The sequence below is a fragment of the Rhinoderma darwinii genome, chromosome 12 (genome assembly GCF_050947455.1).
Source record: "Rhinoderma darwinii isolate aRhiDar2 chromosome 12, aRhiDar2.hap1, whole genome shotgun sequence".
Taxonomy (NCBI): Eukaryota; Metazoa; Chordata; class Amphibia; order Anura; family Rhinodermatidae; genus Rhinoderma; species Rhinoderma darwinii.
Window position 1 is genome coordinate 59,050,963 of NC_134698.1, and position 19,576 is coordinate 59,070,538.

At 40.7% G+C, this 19,576-nt stretch overlaps 1 protein-coding gene and 1 long non-coding RNA gene across 6 annotated transcripts in view; one reads left to right on the forward strand and one right to left on the reverse strand.

Moving 5' to 3' along the window:
* The window catches only part of SIPA1L1 (signal induced proliferation associated 1 like 1), a 233,883-nt gene extending 217,821 nt beyond the window's left edge, over positions 1–16,062 (forward strand). For 4 of the 5 annotated variants that reach the window (XM_075844069.1, XM_075844064.1, XM_075844067.1 and 1 more), the window contains 4 exons: positions 3,357–3,503; positions 7,191–7,305; positions 8,853–8,934; positions 14,178–16,062. In XM_075844069.1, coding sequence (XP_075700184.1) covers positions 3,357–3,503; positions 7,191–7,305; positions 8,853–8,934; positions 14,178–14,321 — 488 coding nt within the window. In that variant the 3' untranslated portion in view covers positions 14,322–16,062. The remainder of the gene's footprint in view (positions 1–3,356; positions 3,504–7,190; positions 7,306–8,852; positions 8,935–14,177) is intronic. The other variant, XM_075844065.1, reaches the window with a different exon arrangement.
* LOC142664759 (uncharacterized) overlaps positions 1–19,576 on the reverse strand; it is a 66,724-nt gene that overhangs the window by 17,526 nt on the left and 29,622 nt on the right. The window lies entirely within an intron of this gene.

Sequence of the window (19,576 nt, forward strand, 5' to 3'; positions counted from 1 at the left end):
TGGTTGTTCGCAACGGGCTGAAACAGTTTGTTGTGGAAATACCTGATGCACTGAGACATCGAGTACCTCAGGTTTCAGTATCCGGCAGAATAAAGTGTCCCCCCTAAAGAGTAGCTGTATTCATTGTGTACAGCGCTAAATACAGATTTTCTTTAGCAACAGCCAGTAGCCGATAGGGGCAGCAGTACAGGAGCAGTTTTACAATGAAAGGAGGCTCAACTGGTTAATAAAATATATTGCAATCTCTTCTGAAATCACCTGCCCTATACATTATGGGAAAAAAAATGAATGAAATGGTAGATATCCTTTTAAAGAGATTGTCTGTCTGAAATAAGCAGAAAGAATCTGCTTTTTTTTCACAAAAAATATCACCACACTTGTCCAATGGACTGTCTGGAATTGCAGGTCAGACCAATTAACTTGACAAAGGACCAGAATGGCACCACTTAAAGGAAAAAAAGCTCAGGTTTGGGTTTTTTTCTAGGCAGTTTTAAACTTCATTTTGAATTGTAACACTTGTACATAAGATTTGTGTGGAGCGTTGCTTTATTTAACCCCTTAATGACCGCCGATACGTCTTTTTACGGCGGTCATTAGTGGGCTTTATTCTAGAGCGCCGCCAAACTACGTCGCTGCATTAGAATAAAGTAAACAGAGCAGGGAGCCGTGAAATCTCCCTGCTCTCAGCTGCCAGAAGCAGCTGAGGGCTGGGGGCGTCCCTGCTCTGCCGGGTGAGATCGATATTAGTATCGATCTCACCTGTTTAACCCTTCAGATGCGGTGCACAATAGCGAGCACCGCATCTGAATGGTTTTGGAGAGAGGGAGGGAGCTCCCTCTCATCTCACTGACACCCGGCGATAAAATCGCCGAGTGTCTGTGTCTTCTATGGCAGCCGGGGGTCTAATAAAGACCCCCAGGTCTGCCTGCAGCGAATGCCTGCTAGATCATGCCGCAGGCATGACCTAGCAGATGCCTGTCCGTTTTAAACGGACAGGCAGTAATACACTGCAATACAAAAGTATTGCAGTGTATTATAATAGCGATCGGAGGATAGGGAAGTCCCCTAGTGGGACTAGTAAAAAAGTAAAAAAAGTTTAATAAAGTTAATTTTAAAAAAAAGTGAAAAAAAAAAAATGAAAAACCCAGCTTTTCCCCTTACAAAATGCTTTACTATTAAAAAAAACTACAATAAAGCAAAAAAGTTACACATATTTGGTATCGCCGCGTCCGTAACGACCCCGACTATAAAGCTGTTACATTATTTAACCCGCACTGTGAACGCCGTAAAAAATAAAATAAAAAACAATGGAAAAATTGCTGTTTTCTGTTAATCCTGACTTAAAAAAAATGTGGTAGAAAGTGATCAAAAAGTCGCATCTACTCTCAAATGGTACCAATAAAAACTGCAAGTCGTCCCGCAAAAAACAAGACCTTATACAACTATGCCGACGCAAAAATAAAAAAGTTACAGCTCTTCGAATGTGACAATGGAAAAATCTAAAAAATGGCTTGGACATTAGGGCCCAGAATGCCAGCAGGGGGAAGGGGTTAATGCTGATTTTTTGGAGAGAGAGAGTTAACTAGTTTGTTTTTTGTTTTACTTTTTTAATGACATTTTAAAAAGGGTTTGTCCTAACACAACAACCCGTATTTATTAGTAAAGGGCCTTTTACACAGGCCGATCATTGGCCATATGAACGTTCAGTCCTAATAATTTCCCAGTGTAAAAATGCCCCACAATCCGACAGCAACCGTTCATTTGTCGTTGATCGCATCTTTTATGTGGTCCTAAAAGTCATAATTTGTCAGCAGCACATTTCCCATGTAAACAGGGGATGTGCTGCTGACAATAACGCAAACTGTATGGGATCGACCGATCGTACCCACACAGTTTGCACCCTCACGATGATTGCCCCATGTAAATGGAAGTGAAGTGATCGCCGATCATCTTGTTCTATCATTAAGTCCGTGTAAAAGGACCCTTAGCCACTACACCAATCAGCTGATCGCCACAGGTTCAGCTCTCGAAACCACCGCTGATCAACCATGATCTCCTGAGGAATTTTCAGCCAGACAGACATACATTTCAAGGGAATAATAGTATTGTACGGCAATGGCAGCGCTGAGTCCTCTAGCCTGGGAGCTGTCATTTCTTAGTGACTCTCCACTCTGGCTAGCATGTTTTCAAAAGGCTGACTAAGCTGAAATGTCGCAGGAGCGGAATAAACTTCACAACGATTGTCATTGAGATGTGGGTGCTGTCTTTTACATGCTTTTTTATTTATATCATATTGGGGGCCAGTTGAACAAAGCCCCCACTGAAAACGTTGGATGCTCTCCACTCAGTTTCCACTTTATCAGTAAGAGGATGCAGGGACTTATACAGCCCCTATTGAACTCCATAATAAATCAGTACACCGTGAGCTCCCCATAGTTACAACAGCATTTTATTTAAAGAGGCTCTGTCACCAGATTATCAAATCCCTATCTCCTATTGCATGTGATCGGCACTGCAATGTAGATAAGAGTAACGTTTTGTTTTTTTGAAAAAACGATCATTTTTGGCCAAGTTATGAGCAATTTTATATTTATGCAAATGAGCTTTGAAATGGACAACTGGGTGTGTTTTTTTTTCTCGTATTTCCAACTGGGCATGTATTGTGTTTTTAACAACTGGGCGTGTTTACTTGTTTTACTAACTGGGCGTTGTGAATAGAAATATATGATGCTGACAAATCAGCATCATACACTTCTCATCGTTCCCACCCAGCTTCTTTCACTAAAGACACACAGCGTGACGTCACCCACAGGTCCTTCAACCTTGGCGTCGGTCAGAGAAGATACATTGGCTGAAAGGTTAATATGCTCGTCTCTAGGGAGTTTGCTATGCTTACCTACACATGGTGACGCTGCTGCAAATTCAACTGTACGCCTGGAGCTGTGGTGTCTTCTCTCTTCCGACGCCAAGGTTGAAGGACCTGTGGGTGACGTCATCACTCCCAGCCAGCTTCTTTCACTGCAGACACAGCGTGACCATTTATAAATGTAAATGTATGGTTTAAGATGACTCCTTTGCTAGGTACCGGTAATTTCTGAAATACTTTAACTTCACACGACAGAGCGGTTCAGAACAGATATTAAATAGCTTTGTAAGTCATATATGTTTAGGACGTAGCAGGGACTTTTGTGGAGCTAGAGAAAGAAAGACAAAATATAGAAAAAAATAGCACTACAATTTTATCTTGTGGGGTGGTCCTGGTATTCATCCTTTATGGTATTAGGAAAATATGGACTTTATTATTTACTGATATGCCAGGATACAAAAATAATTCATATCTTCCTTGGTACTTATAGGCGAGTTTTCTGCCTCAGACACCTCCCTCACAGACATCCATGATCAGAGAAGACAGGCCATGCCTGACCCAGGACTTATGCCCCTTCCAGATGCTGCTTCTGACCTGGAGTGGTCAAATTTAGTGGATGCTGCCAAAGCCTTTGAGGGTAGGTGTTCTAGTAAAGTTTAAATGTATTTTAAGGAGGTGTTTTTTTTCCATGCAATTGTTTATAAAACGCTATAAAAATGTTCTTTTTCTCCTTTTTCTACGTTTTTATAGTGCTAGGACTTTAAGGGTTATTTAAACAATTTACATCTCAGGTCCATCTCGTAATAAGATATGATAGGTTTACAGTAAGGCTAGGGCTACACGCCAACACAGTTTTGTTTTTTTAAACTGTTGCAAGGTCATTTTTTGATTATCATCCTTACTTATCGAAACTGTCTAAAAGAAAAATCTGGCCTCGTTGCGCATTGTAACCAATCAGACTTCAACTTTTATTTTCTCAAACTGCTCTAGAAAAATACAAGCTGCACTGTGATTTGCTGCTATTGGCAACAAAGACCGTTTTTTTTTAGAGGGGTTTTCCAGGCAAAAGAAATTGATGGCCTTTCTTCAGGATAGGCTATCCATATCTGATAGGTGGGGGTCCAACTCCCTGCACCCCAACCAATCAGCTGTTTTACAGAAGCTGGTGTGCTCATGTGAGTGCTTCTCCTTCATTCTTTACCTGCTCGTACTGTGAATCACCAATACACTGTGAACCACCGCTACAGGTTTGTCGGCGATTCACAGTAAAAGCAGTGTCAGGGATGAAAAGAAAGCAGCACTCACGTGAGCACCTCAGCCCCTTCAAAACAGGTGATCGGTGGGAGGGATCCCCCACCAATCAGATATTGATGGTCTATCCTGAGAAAGGCCATCAATTTCTTATGACTGGAAAATCCCTTTTAAGGTCCTTTTAGAAGTCCCGATATTGGCCGTGGATGTGAGCGCCGGTCGACATGCTGCATTGTCTATTGGCGCTCGTCTGCCCCAGTCACAAGGAGCAGGATCGGTAATGTAAAAGATCCGGTCATCTGATCGTTGTCCTGTTTGCACACGGCAATGATCGGGAACGAGCGTTCATATGAATACTTGTTCACCCGATCATTGGCCCATGTAAAAGGACCTTTAGACCATTTTGATCAATAAGGCACATTGTGTAGCCCCTATCCTAGTTTCCACTGGCATAATTACCCATGAAGAGAAAGTTAAAGGGGCAAGCCAGTTAAAGTGATCTTCTGATATGTCATGGGTACATGCGAGAAGACCACATTGGTGTACCACCACTGCTTACAGAATCAAAAGGCTCTAAAAAGCACTTAAACGTCTTTGGCAATGCTCTGAGATGCGTTACTGGAAATCTAATGTCGCATAAGTACACGGTCATTAATGTGTATGGCCCTTTGCTTACAGTGTTGTCTGTTTTTGACACAATCTTACACATTTCTTAGCAGTGCCAAATCGATGGTGGTGTGAGACCACAGACTGCATCATTGGGATATTCTCACATGTTTCTATGACATATCAGAAGATCATTTTGATCCTAGAGCAGATCAATAGAATAGACTTCTAAAATAACAATGCCCGCTGCTGTTTAATAATGTGAACATGCACACAGCATTTAGAGGAGAATATGGTCGACCGGATTTACTCCCTAGAAACTAATTCTTTATTTTTATCTTGATTATAAGAACTAGAGCCAAATATATAATAAGAGGCTAAACTTGTAGAGCTTCAGAATAAACCTCTTCAACAATTGAACTATTGTATGTGTTTACAGTATGTCGTTTTTTAAAAGAAATCTCATGGTGACATCAATACAGTGCCAACGTTTGGTGAGATTCTTCTTCTACCCAGAGACATGCATGTGTCATTTACGTTGCTGGCAGGGTTTTCGGTGCTCTCTCTCTCCAGGAATTCAGCGCTTTTTTTTTTTTTTCCTTTATTGGATATTTAGACACCCATACAATACAAGTGCATATCTGTTCCATTACATGTAGATTTGAATGTTACAAGAAATCTTTTTAAAGAGAAAGCTCCACTGAAAAGCTTTAAACCTTATGGCATAAGCAAGTTTTCTTTATTCAGCGACAGAAATGTCTTAGGGCCTGTTCACATCGGCGTTGGCTTTCCGTTGAGGGGTTCTGTCGGCGGTTTCCGTCGGGAGAATCCCTCAACGGAATGGCAAACTGAAAACTTAGCTTCCGTTTGCATCACCATTGAGATCAATGGTGACGGAAACATTGCTAATGGTTTCCGTTTGTCACCTTTCCGTCATGTTTCAGTCACCATTGATGTCAATGGTGATGCAAACGAAAGCTAAGGTTTCAGTTTGCCATTCCGTTAAGGTCTTCTCCTGACGGAAACCTCAGACGGAACCCCTCAGACGGAACCCCTCAATGGAAAGCCAAGGCTGATGTGAACAGGCCCTATAATAATCACTGTGTATTTGTCGGTGAGAATAGCACAGTCTGCAGCGCTGTACTTGCCTCCGAAATACCAGAAACCTGACAGGCCCATTAAAATAAATGGACGATGGATCCGTCACAGTGTTGTAGCTTCCATTTTAAAGAAGCCATAATGCTAATGTGAATAGACCCTAAGATTCAAGTACACAACACCCTGTTCTCTGCAGGATAATATAAATTTGAAAAAAAAATGCAGAAATGAACAGTTTCTTGGCGATCTCATGAAAGTCGATCAGCGATTTCTTGTTTTAACTTATGGTGTTGTGGTCCACAACGACAACCTTCACAAACGAACCATGAACACTGGCCGTTCAAAAAACGGCTGTCTGAAATCCCTAAAGTATTGCAGGAACCTCAGTGCTTACAGACCTCAAAGTTTCCAGTTGCAGATAGGAAAAATTAACCAGTAACCAATGTAATATTGGCAGGGAGAGACACCCACAGGTTATTTGAGGTGCCTGTAACAGCCCAAATTATTACAACTCAGATTAAAGGGTTATGTGGGGACCAAAATTTATTAGCAGTGTAGTCGCTGAGGTATGTGGGTACACTCGCTAATATATATTACGGTCCCCCATCGTGCTGATTCTGAGATTCTGCTAATCATTTTTGGTCCCCACATAACCCCTTTAAGTAACTCTTAGCAAATATTTTTTTATAGTCTGATGAACATATAAATAACGAATAATCGTGTTGTGTATCGTGTTAATAAGAGGTGCTAATAAACCATTCATGCCAACAGTGGCCATTTCTGCAAATGATTACCTGTTCTGTTCATCTGAATGGAACTTGCAGAAATCCACGCACCTGCTGCAGGACAACTACATTCACACGAGTGAAAATTTCTGCAACAAAATCTGCTGCATTTCACTGCACCCTTAAAGTGAACCTCCTACTATGATCATTTTGTTTTTAGAACAAAAATTATAAAGGTATATTATGAAATTAAATAGCATAAGGGTGGGAGCTAATTGTTTCACATTTTTCGAATAAAGAACTCCAACTCCCCAGCTTTACTTTTATATAGCCGTAGTGTTTAATTATAAAATAGGCAGCCAGAATTGTATCATTTAAAAGTAGGACTGAAGGAGGGCAGATTAGGAGCTAACAAATAAAAATAATATCTTCATAAGGGTAAAGATAATTAGAAAATGACGTGAGGCTGAGATGACTTACCATATGCATCTTCACTCAAGAATGAAGTTAACAATGGTGTAAAGTGATTTGCATATGATTTTCAATCCGATCTTCTCAACAATATCCGTTTGCATTAGGTAATTGTGAATTAGGGATTTCTTAAACCATGCTATGCTGCTGAATTTATTTAAATTTTTCACTAGATCAAAGAGCTTCCTTCTTTGCCTCTCCAGATGATGAACATAGACCTGGGAGCTCCGCATCAATGGGGGAACAGTTAGAGGGTCCGGCCACATCTCAGTCCAGCACTTACTTTGGGTATGACTTACAATTTATTAAATTTTTCCTCTTCAGCACTTTGTCCCCTCAGTTATTTCCAGGTGGATGTTTTTCAACCTCTATAATCCTCTTTATTCCTTTTAATCAATTAAAATGGGTTTAGGAAAAACAAGCTTATATATGCCGTGGAGAAAAATGGAAAGGAACTGCCATGTAGGGATTAATGCACAGCACTTTAAAAAAGGAGAAATTATGATTTGTCCAAACAGACCTAATACTTCTCACAGATAAGAGTATGCGGCAATGTATCCAGACTGACGCGTTTTACCCAGACTGATACTTTGTAGCAATCCCTCACGACAGAATTATTATTTTTTTCAGAAGATTTGAAGAAAATATTACTGTCACATTGCAAAATGTGTACATTAGATTCAACAATTTTGTGTTTTTTACATACATTAGCAAAACATATGCTTGCCAAATTACAGCTCCCAGTCGATGGTAATAATCAAGTGTTCTTGGATTTGATGACTACATTGATTGTCTAATTGTCAACATGATATATATATATTCATTCACAGAAGACAGTCTACATTATAAGATACTCAACTGAGAATTATTTAGTCAGTATGGGTTTTCAGCCTATGCTCCTATTCAGTGAAAGCAAGCAGATGTTATATTAGAATGTTGCATTACCTTTCATTATACAGTGATTACGCTTTATTTACATAGGACTGGGCAACCCAATTAAATTATCACCTTTAGGCTTAATTCACATGACCGTGTTCGTTCCGTGATATACGGACCGCATGCCGGCCGCAATTCCTGGACCGAACACCGTTCAGGGAGCCGGGCTCCTAGCATCATAGTTATGTAGGACACTGTGAGTCACTGCCTCCTCGCTGGAATACTGTCCCGTACTCGAAACATGTTTCCGTACGGGACAGCATTCTCGTGGGGAGGCAGGGACACCTAGCGTCATACATAACTATGGTGCTAGTAGCCCGTCTCCCTGAAAGTTGTTCGGTCTGGTAAATGCGGCCAACACGCGGTCCGTAACTCACAGATCGAACACAGATGTGTGAATAAAGCCTCATGAGTATATTCTCACAGGATAGATGAGCCGCAGATTTTTCATCCCGATTTGTGGGGGTCAAACCCGCAACATATTGCATTATCAGGAAAGTGAATGGGATTTTGACAAATGCAAAGCACCTGCTGCCGAAATTGACATGTGGTGCGGATTTTAAATAGCTGTGGAATTTGCTTCAAATTGACATACCCCTAATGTGATATTTTATGTACTGTACATGTGACTGTACTGTGTAGGTAGGCATTCAGTACTTTGATAGGCCGCAGTAAATTTAGTAGATTTTTATTTACTGAAAATCTGCAAACTGTAAATGCTAGACGCGGCTGTGTTTATATAGGAAGGCACAAGTTAAAGTTCTGTGCGAAAAGATTATTTACTTCAGCTAGAAAAACAGTGAAATTGAAGTAGAAAACCCCTTTCTAAGTTTATTGTTGCACCTTCTTATTCCGCCCTATGTTAAATAACTTATTACTTATCGTTTTCTTCATCACAGAAAAGAGTCTCCCACCTGCCTGGCTTCAAAGGTTGAACAGTTGGAAAGCATGCTGAAAGTGCTGCAGTATGACCTGAAAAAGGTACAAGTCCATATGTCCACAAGTATAGTAAACTTTCCCTAGTCCTACTAATAAGGCTTTATTCAAATAGGTCTATTACATTCTGCATGGGGAGCTGTAGTTTTAGTGCCAAAAAAAGGATTGAAAAATCAGAAAAACCTTTATTAAGGGTTTGGGGGAAAAAAAGTTTTTCCTACTTTTGCTGTGATTGGATCCGGTCCGGTCTTTGGGACTAAATATACATCCTGTGCTTTAAGATTCTTTGCTGTTTAAAAGCAAATTAAGGCTTTGTTCACACAGTGAAGTTTACCAGGATTTTGTATTGTTGCTAAAAACAAGAAGGATCAAGATGTACTTTTATTTTATACTTTTCTTCTGTTTAGGATCTACCCTTGTGTATGTAAAAATTACCAATACACAACTTTGAACTGTCTGATCGCAAAGTGGTATTTCAGCCGTCAAAATTGATCCCCAGTGGATGGGTGATGTTGTCGGCTGGAAAGCCTTCTTATGAAAGTAAAAACGACACAACCGGTAGCTGCTCCCTCCATTACTGACTGCTAAAACCACGCTATCTTTGTAAATATATTGTGACAGATACATTTTTATTAAAGGGAAACTTGTCAGCCAGTTTAATAGTGACATTCAGGTTGCCACTGCTTTATCTGGGCGCATGTATAGATCTCTAATCTCAAAAATGTATTCTAAAATTTAAATATAAGAATAACTATAAACTGATCGATACATTTGGAGGAGATTTATGAACCGAAAACTTTTTCTTTTTTTGCTTATAGCTTTCATTTTGTATCATGCTCTGGATAAAGGAAAGTTGCACTGTGTTTCTTATGGCCAAGAAAGACCGTTTTTCTGTTTCCGTTTTCAGAATTCTCCCCCATTGGGTTTTCATAAATTTGTACACATTTCCCTGGACGTGACCATGGCAACCTCAATAAAACCATCCATTATTTGCGATGCTTGCTGCGTAAAAGTTTAAAAAAAAAAAAAGTTTAGATTACATATTCGGCTGCATCTGTATACATCTTGCCAAAATTACTCTCATACATGATTTGATGATATCGCCCAGAATTGTATGCACTTCATCTTCCTTCTCCAGGCTGAGGTTTTTGGTTCATCTCAATTTAATGCTGTTAATTGGAGACCTGCAAAGAGCCTGCGTAGGAGTACCCAGAGATTTCTTGGCAGGTTTCTGTGATTTTGCATCTGATCGTTCCTTGCACAGCAGGCAAGGGGATGGTCCCTGGAATGCTTTTGTTTAAGCATTCCAGTGATATGCAACTATGCGGACATCTTTCTCATCTGCCATACCCGATATTTATGTTGTAAAAGATAAACCTTGAATCAAATTAAATTCCGATAGTGGTTTTATTGTCAAGCTCAATTTAGAACCAAATCTACTTTGTGTTTAAAGTGATAAATAACCCAACCTGGAGAGTGTACTTCTTTTACAAGAAGGCAAATCTTCCAGCGGTAAATATGTCCTATTATTTAAGAGGTCGTCCCACAATTTAAAGGGATTGTCCCAATTGGACAACCCCTGTACATATGTCGTATAAGGGCATATGGACATCATGAAAGGTGGTCCCCCACTAGAGACGCAAAGAGCAGCTCCCACTCTGAGACTTAATGTCCTTTTAAATGAATGTATGCTCATGCTATGTGCCACATTTTCCCCTGAAATGTGTTGCTGCCTATAGTTTTCCCAAGGTATAACATTTGATCGCCAGGGTTTACAGTAACCGAACCAATCCAGTTGGGCCAACCGGTAGGTCATGCATGCCCATTAAAATGAATGGGAAATACACAAAAATCTTAGCACGTTTTCCTGGGTGGGGGTTCCCAGTTATCACACGCTCCACAAATTATGGCTGGTCTAATTCACATCCCATAAAGTTCCCTTTCACCATGCAACTTTGTTAATATAGAATCAGGAGACAAGAAGGAACAGCTAGCTCCAACTGTGGATTATGGCTAAAAAAACAAACACAGTAGCAATGTCGCAGCTAGAGATAAATCCTACAGAATAATAGTGTTACATAGTTCATATAGTTGAAAAAAGACACATGTCCATCAAGTTCAACCAAGGGAAGGGAAAAATTTCTACACATAGGAGCTAATATTTTTTTGTTCTAGGAAATGATCTAAGCCTTTTTTTAAAGCCATCTACTGTCCCTGCTGTGACGGCTCCTGCGGTGACTATTCCATAGATTCACAGTTCTCACAGTAAAGAAGGCTTGTCGCCTCTGCAGCTTGAACCTTTTTTTTTCTCCAGGAGTGCCCCCTTGTTCTTTTGAGGGGGTTTTTACATGGATCAGGATTTCCCCATATTTTTTGTATGTGCCATTCATATATTTATATAATCATGTCCCCCCTTAGTCGTCTCTTTTCAAGGCTAAATAGGTTTAATTCTTGTAATCTTTCCTCATAACTCAGATTCTCCATGCCCCTTATTAGTTTCGTTGCTTTTCTTTGTATTTTTTCCAACTCCAGGGCATCCTTTCTATGAACTGGAGCCCAGAACTGAACTGCATATTCTAGATGAGGCCTCACTAATGCTTTGTAAAGTGGTAATATTACATCCCTGTCCCGCGAGTCCATGCCTCTTTTAATACACGACAATATCCTGCTGGCCTTTGAAGCAGCTGATTGACACTGCATGCTATTATTTAGTTTATGATTTACAAGTACACCCAGATCCTTCTCAACAAGTGACTCCCCCAGTATAGCTCCCCCTAGGACATATGATGCATGCAGGTTGTTGGTACCGAGATGCATAACTTTACATTTATCTACATTAAATTAATTTTCCAAGCGGATGTCCAAACACTTAGTGTGTTCAAATCAGCTTGCAATTTACGAACATCTTCCATAGACTGAACTATATTACATAGCTTGGTGCCATCTGCAAAAATAGAAATAGTGCTATTAATCTCATCCTCTTATCTCATTAATAAATAGGTTGAATAATAGTGGTCCCAGCACTGAACCCTGGGGTCACCACTTATAACCGGGGGCCATTCAGAGTAGGAATCATTGACCACAACTCTCTGGATACGGTCCCTGAGCCAATTCACAATCCAATTACAAACAATACTTTCTAAACCTATAGTCCTTAGTTTACCCATTAGACGTCTGTTTAGATCCAACAATAGGAAAAAGATGCATTCACAGCAGTCACATATTTCCTGTATCGATGTAGCTCTAACAAATCTTCAGGCCATCTTCTCTGCCACCCTATGATCTCTTGTGAGCTCCCTTATATTATTTTTTTTTTCCAAAAGCTAAATAAAAGATTACAATGTATTACTCTTGAACTAATGAATGTTGTACTAAAGGAACAGACATAAAGCATAAGGCTACATTCACATGACCGTGAATACTAGTTGTCAAAAAATAGGGCATGTCCTTTTTTTTGCCAGTTTTCACAGCCCGACGGCCCCCCATAAAACTCATAATGGATCTGGTTTTAACGGCCATTTTTCAGAAATCAATTCTTGTGACTGTTGTTAAAAACTGATCCTGGACCACACAAGACACCCCGGGCACAATGCTACTGTGAGCACTAAGCCCTGGGAAGTCCTTGACATTACTGTCCACATATGGACAGTGATGTCACTGCTTTCAATTATGGAGTCCCTGGCCAGAGCATCGCAAGCCCTCTGTCCGGGGACTCCTTTCTTCCGAAAGCCTTTGACATAACTGTCCATATATGGACAGTGACATTAGGAGCTTTGTGATGCAGGAATCCCTGGCCAGAGCGTTGCCGACGCTCTGGCCGTGGATTTCGCTCCTAGAAGCAGGCCCTTGACGTCACTGTCCATATATGGACAGTGAGGTGCGGGGCTCCTCCTGACAATGTTTTTTTTCGAGATTCTTTATTTTTAACATGAAAAGATTGATGCATGCATTTGCAAAGCATCATAAGCAGACATCTTGTACAAAGCTTCAGGAATGATCAGGAGAATGGGGAAAAGTTAAGGGGGGGTAGGAGAAGGAATTAAAGGGATTTTCCCATGGGAGACCTTTATGACACAGGCAGGAGCGAAACTCCCAGCCAGAGCATCGACAACACTGGCACTATCTACAAGATGGGGTTTATGCAGCGATCAACAGGGGTGTTTGTGTCTGGCACAATTTATATGGGCACTGTGGCACAATATGGGCACTTAAGAGATGGGGCACTGTGGCGCTATCTACATGGGCACTGTAGCACTATGTGGGCACTGGCACGATCTACAGGGGCATTGCAGTGTTTTCAGCAGGTTGGGACAAATAAAACCCTGACAAATTAAATCCATCAGGTTTTTTTTTTACGACCATGAAAAACAGATGACAAACGGCCATTAGACAGACTTGAAATGGATGAACATTAGGAGACAACTGATGCAAAATGGCCATGAAATACTGACAGTTGATCAGTTTTTAATGGCCATTTTTTTTTCACACTCGGGTGAATATAGCCTAAGGTTTCGTTCACATCTGCATCTGGGTTAGGCTACATTCACACGACAGTGGGGAAAAAAAATAGCCATTAAAAAATTTTTCATGGCCATTTTGCATCAGTGTGTCTCCAGATTTTCATCCATTTCCAGTCCGTTTCTAATGGCCATTTGTAATCCGTTTTTCATGGCAGTTAAAAAAACTGATGGATTTCATTTGTAGGTTTTATTGTCCAAACCCCCTGAAACCACCACAGTTCCCATGTCCATAGTTCTGCAATGACCCTGTAGATAGTGCCACAGTGCCCACATATAAAGTGCCAGTGCCCTCATAGTGCCACAGTACCCATGTAGATAGCACAACAGTACACACCCATAGAACTCTATTGTTCTGAAAACAGCTGTGTGACGGCCGTTACAAAAACGTCCGCAGCACGGCCATTTTTCACAGTCATGTAGCCGAAGTCAGGGGAACCCATGAACGGAAACCATAGCTTTCCATTTGCATCACCATTCATTTCAATGGTAACTCTTACATTGCTATTGGCTTCAGTTTGTCTCCGTTCTGTAAGGTTTCAGTTTGTTTTTTTTGGGGGGAAAACAATAACGTAGTAGACTATGCTATTTATTCCGCTGAAAAAAATGGAACAATTGGCAACGGAAGCGTTACCATTGAAATCAATGTTAATGCAAACGGGAAGCTATGGTTTGCGTTTGGTTTCCGTTCATGGGTTCCCTGACGCAGATGTGAACGAACCCGGATGCTACAAGGCTAAGATCATTTGCTAACATATGTTTTTGTTGTAGGAAAAGGAAGATAAAGCAACTCTTCAAGCTGAAGTGCAGCTTTTACGAGAAGACAACCTGCGCTTGCAGGAAGAATCCCAGAACGCAACTGCGAAGTTAAAGAAGTTCACAGAATGGGTGTTTAACACTATAGACATGAGCTAATGGACAATATAGACTGCACAAAGCAGAACACTTCTTGTGTCCAGTCAAGTGTGTACCGTAGACCTTTAGCTTTAACCGCACCTGGATCCAAGAGTTAATATAAAGAAGCCACAGTGTTTCACATCTCCCTATTTTTTAACCTGCCTGCATGTATTAAGCAAAGTATCACATATACACACTGCCTATTTTCTGAGGATTTCATAGAATCCTAAATGTATTAGCTGAAATGTGAATATTTCAGAAGTAAATCTTGTACAGTTTTGAAAGCAAAAAAAGCCAAACCTGGTCGCTTTTTGGGCAATAATCATTCAGCCAAAAAAAAATCAACACTTTCTTTGGAATTAAATGGGTTGTAGCATTTGTAATAATTTTCTGATGCAAGTCTGCATAAGAAAACAAATAAAGCCATCTACTAAGAGATCGGATACAGCTTCAATGATGTGCTGTGTATGTTATCCAGCAAGCAATGGAAGTTTGGTTATTTGTATTTTTATTGTAGTATGTTGTTTACCAGTCAAAAGACCCCTTTCCATTTTCTTTTTTTTTTAGCCCACTAGTGTAGACAGATACTTGTACCTCAAATTTGTTTGTAAAATAGCAATAAATCCCAATCCACTGATATATTATAGGTACAGGGAAATTATGCAGAAGTCTTTTTGCTGCTGCATCAACTGATTTATTTTTCAACATGTGGAAAATCCTTCTGCTGTCATGCATCAGTGACCTCTATATCATTCCATGTCACACCTCTTAAGTGGCAGCCTGTATTAATCATCTGTTAAAATAAACAGGACTGTAGATTGTGTCTGTCCCTGGTGGACCCTTCCATAATTGAGCCCTGCTTCACAAATTTCAAAACTAACCTTAAAAAAAATATATATTTTTTTTCTTTTTAATTTAATAGAACACTAGAATGGATGCAACTTTTATGGTTATGTAGAAGCACATATCACAACGCACAATTTTTAATTCAATATTCTTTGTAGAAGTTACCTTGTCTGAAAGTCTCCCTTGCCTATAAGTGGTTGTATAAATACAGTCACAATTTGGGCCATTTATTTTGGCAATATAGAGGACAAAGAAACAAATAGCATTGCCCACCACGTTCAGTCACCTGCACTTTTATGTTACCCTCTATATAATGTAAATCTACATAGCATCAAAATGAACAGTTTTAAATTTGCCTAAAACCTACATTTTTAACCCAAACCCTATATTTGCTAACAGATTCTATCTAGGCAGAGAGATTTATATTTGTAAGAAAATTTAATTTGTTATTGTTTGCAATACTTTTATTAGTAATGTTTGTGAGACTGTTTATTTGCAATGTTTAAAGATGTGCTTTTGTGGTTTCTTTTTTTTTTTCTTTTAAGTAGCTTTAAAAATAAAAACACGTACAGAAATATTCTATTCACCCACATCGCAAGAAGCTTACAGTTCAGTTATTTACCCTACCAGATTCGTTTGGTAAGATGTTATAATGGAGATCAAAAAGTGTTTGAGTGTCTTTTTTTATTTTAATGACTGTATGAAGGAGATTTATATAAAATAATGCCTGGTATCACTTGTACATTACATTTTTTTGCAAGCCTCTCTCAATCGTTCTGAAATCTTTGATTTCTCTTCTTCAGAAAGAGGTGTTTGAGGCGGGCTATTTATTAGATTTTTGCAACAAAGTTATTGTATCTGATGTTGCAGAGAAAACTTGTAAAATCCTGAAAATAAACTGGTTTTAAAAGGAGCTTAACGGTTTGTTTTTTATTTTACACTACCTCAAAAAAAAAGTTTAAAACACAAGGCAAATATTTGTACAAGTTAAATTTAACTTAATATTTATTTAAAAGGAAACCTGTATAAAGGGTTTGTACAGGATTAGAAAAACAAATAGTTTTTGGAAGAAAGCAGTCCTGTGTGTAGTATTGCAGCTCAGCTCCATTCATTATAATGGAGCTGTGCTGCAGTACCAGAACCAACCCATGGACAGGTGTGGCAATGTTTCTGAAAAGAGCAGCCATGTTTTTCAAATCCCGGACAACCACTTTAAAAATGTTATGCATGCCTTTCAGATTAGCTGCGTTTAGTCAACTGCAGTCACAAATTCACTATCAATTTCTATCTCCATCCCTGATGCTTTATACTACTGCTCCTTATATTGCACTTACATACAGTGGCCAAGCATAAGCCGCCAATTCTCCATTGCCTAACATCTCTCACAAGTTTAAGCGGAAACCTGTGCCAACTCATTTCAGGAAGTCAAAAATGATTAAAGTGATTAAAATGGATGAAATCTAGAATAAGACACTAAAGATGCATAACTTGAAGTGCCTAGGCTACAGTCCAAATCTGAAAGGGCCTACCAACTTTACATGCAATTTATAGTACTGGTATTTTCTTCTATGGCAGAGGAATTGATAGGCCACCCTAAGCACAAGTTCCCAGGTGTAACCACTGCACCTCAAATTTACACCCGTGAAAATGTACACATGATGTCACTGCACAGGAATAATAATCAGTGTTATGTCACATCACAGAATGAAAATAGTGATGTCACAGCTAAAGACTACAGTAATACAATATTAAAGTACTGCAGCACTCCAAAAAGCATCAATATGTTTTGTTTAACTGGCTGAAAGCGACCCTAGTGAGGGTCCAAGCGACACGGATGTTTAGATAATAGTCAAACATCATTTTTGTAAATATTACAATCCTCTATAAAAAAGAAAAATCACACGTGTGAAAGTTCAACATCCACTATTAACAGGGCATCATACATCCGTATGTATATTATATAATGCTGAATAAGTCTTAACAATCATCAACCGATATTAGCGTCCAGTAATGCATATTGCGCATGCACCACTCCTAAGTGTCTGGGGTCACATAACCAATCATCTTAACAGCATCTCCTTGTACACATATATACCCCTCAATGTCGCATGTGCTATATTTCGTGCCAGTCCAACACGACCATTAAGATACGTAACTCAACTAACTGGAGAATGCATGGCAGTTATAACAGTAGTACAAACAACCATCCATATCTATAGTCGCAGGGGTCTCTAATCCTCATTTTGCAGGTCTACCGCACCTATTACAAAATAAAGTATATAGATAGCGAATTAGTCCCTGCTAAAACTATGGCTATTAGGTATAGGTTATTAAATACACAGTGAGAAATATATAAATGGGATATAGGACAGTGTTAGATATGACTATCCCCGGATCAGGGCAGTTATGTCTCCTCTGCTCAATGCTTAAACATACAAGTTCATTCCTGACCCCATAAGGCCATGGTCATTGGGAGGCAGCAACTGTAATAACATAAGAGTTGGAGTATTACACAATCAAGTGTAAATATTCTACCCATCTCAAATTCTATTATCAAGGAGCCACATCCGCAGCATTCCTAGGATCACCACAGCATTGATAGTTTTCTTATTTAACATTCGTAAGGATTTCTAAATATTAGGTGTATTTAAGATGCCCTTACGTGTAGTGGTCATGGGTCACAAAAACCAATGTGTACCGGGACTCTTAGGCCTCATGCACACGACCGTAGTGATGTGCACGGCTGTGACTTGCGGCTCGGACGGCCACGCTGTGTCACCCGCAAATCACGGGCTGTGCACATTGCCACGTGCATTCATTTCTATGAGCCTGGACAGCCGTTATAAGACATGTCAGATCTTTTTGCGGTCCAGGCTCCTGGGCAATCCACGGACCGTGGAAACCACGGTCGTGTCCATGGGCCCATTGAAATTAATGGGGACGCAATTCACCCATTGATTTGCGGGTGAAGTGCGTCTGCAAAAATACTTTCGTGTGCATGGGGCCTTAGGATAATATTGTTATGATTGCTAAAACTTATTTAGCACTATGGAAAAGAATATAAATCATTCATGTGGCAATTTTTCATGATTGTAATGAGGTCACATCCTTTGAATAAATGATGTATCACTCTGTTTAACTGCTTGAAAAAGACCAATGGGGGTTGAAAAGTTTAATGAATAAATAAAATTGTAGGATGGTATTTGGATTGCTGCTGTCTCTTTCCAAATTTGTATGGTGTAGAACCTGGGACCGAAACTTATGCTGTGTGTGAAAATTCTATGAGAAATAGTGAAGTTTTGCTGCTGCTCTAGAACATTAAAGATATCACAACATAGGAACACAGTCAAAGAACAGGGATAACAAAGTAATGCCACAGTAACGGTATGTGCACACACGGCGGATACGCTGTATAAAAGCATTAAACGTATCCACCTTGGTCACCGCGGGGAATTCCTGCTGAAAAACGGTGCCAAATTGTGGTGCAGTTTTCCGGCCGGAATGTCTGCTGCGGAAAACAAACAAAAAATACCCGTAGCCATGACGAAGCGTCAGTCTGCCGTCCTATAGCACGGCCCCCTGAGATTACATTTCATCGCAATCACAGGCTGCAGCGGTCACAGGGGCGGACATACCGCATGTGCAGCCGGTGCAGCTGCACAAGGGCCCCGCGTGGGAAGGGGGCCCGTTCCTCTGCTGGCCGACTCAGTTCTCAGCTGCGCGATGCTGAGGACTGAGACAGAGGCCCGTGGACCACTGGCGTAGCTATAGGGGTCGCAGCGGTCGCAATTGCGACCGGGCCCCGAAGCCAGGGGGGCCCACGGCCCCCCGCACCACATCAATAAAAAGTTACTATAGTAACTCGGGCCGCGGGCCCCTGTTACTATAGTAACATACTTTACTTACCTTCCTGGTTCCGGATCGCAGCGGAGGTCCTGACGTCAGGCGCTGTGCGCAGCACATGACGTCACAGCGCTATGCGCCGCGCACAGCATCGAGACGACAGAACTCCCGCCGCGGCCGAAGAGGAAGGTAAGATAGCCCTGACTGGCGGGGTCCGACTCCTGGGACCCGCCAATCAGCTGTTTTGAAGGGGCCGCAGCACTCGTACGAGAGCTGCTCCCCTTCATTCCTGTCACTTCATTCCGGTCACACTGTGAATCGGTTTCGGCGATTCACAGTGTGGGCGAGTAGTGAAATGAAGGGGAAGCAGCTCTCGTACGAGTGCTGCGGCCCCTTCAAAACAGCTGATTTGCGGGTCCCGGGCGACACATCAGCTATTGATGGCCTATCCTGAGGATAGGCCATCAATGTTTAGGGACTGCACAACCCCTAAGCCTACGATGTAGCAGGCTTAGGGGGCCCATGAGACAGGATCACAGATTGTGTGATGCTGTCTGCTGGGCCCTGTATCTAAGCCAATCACA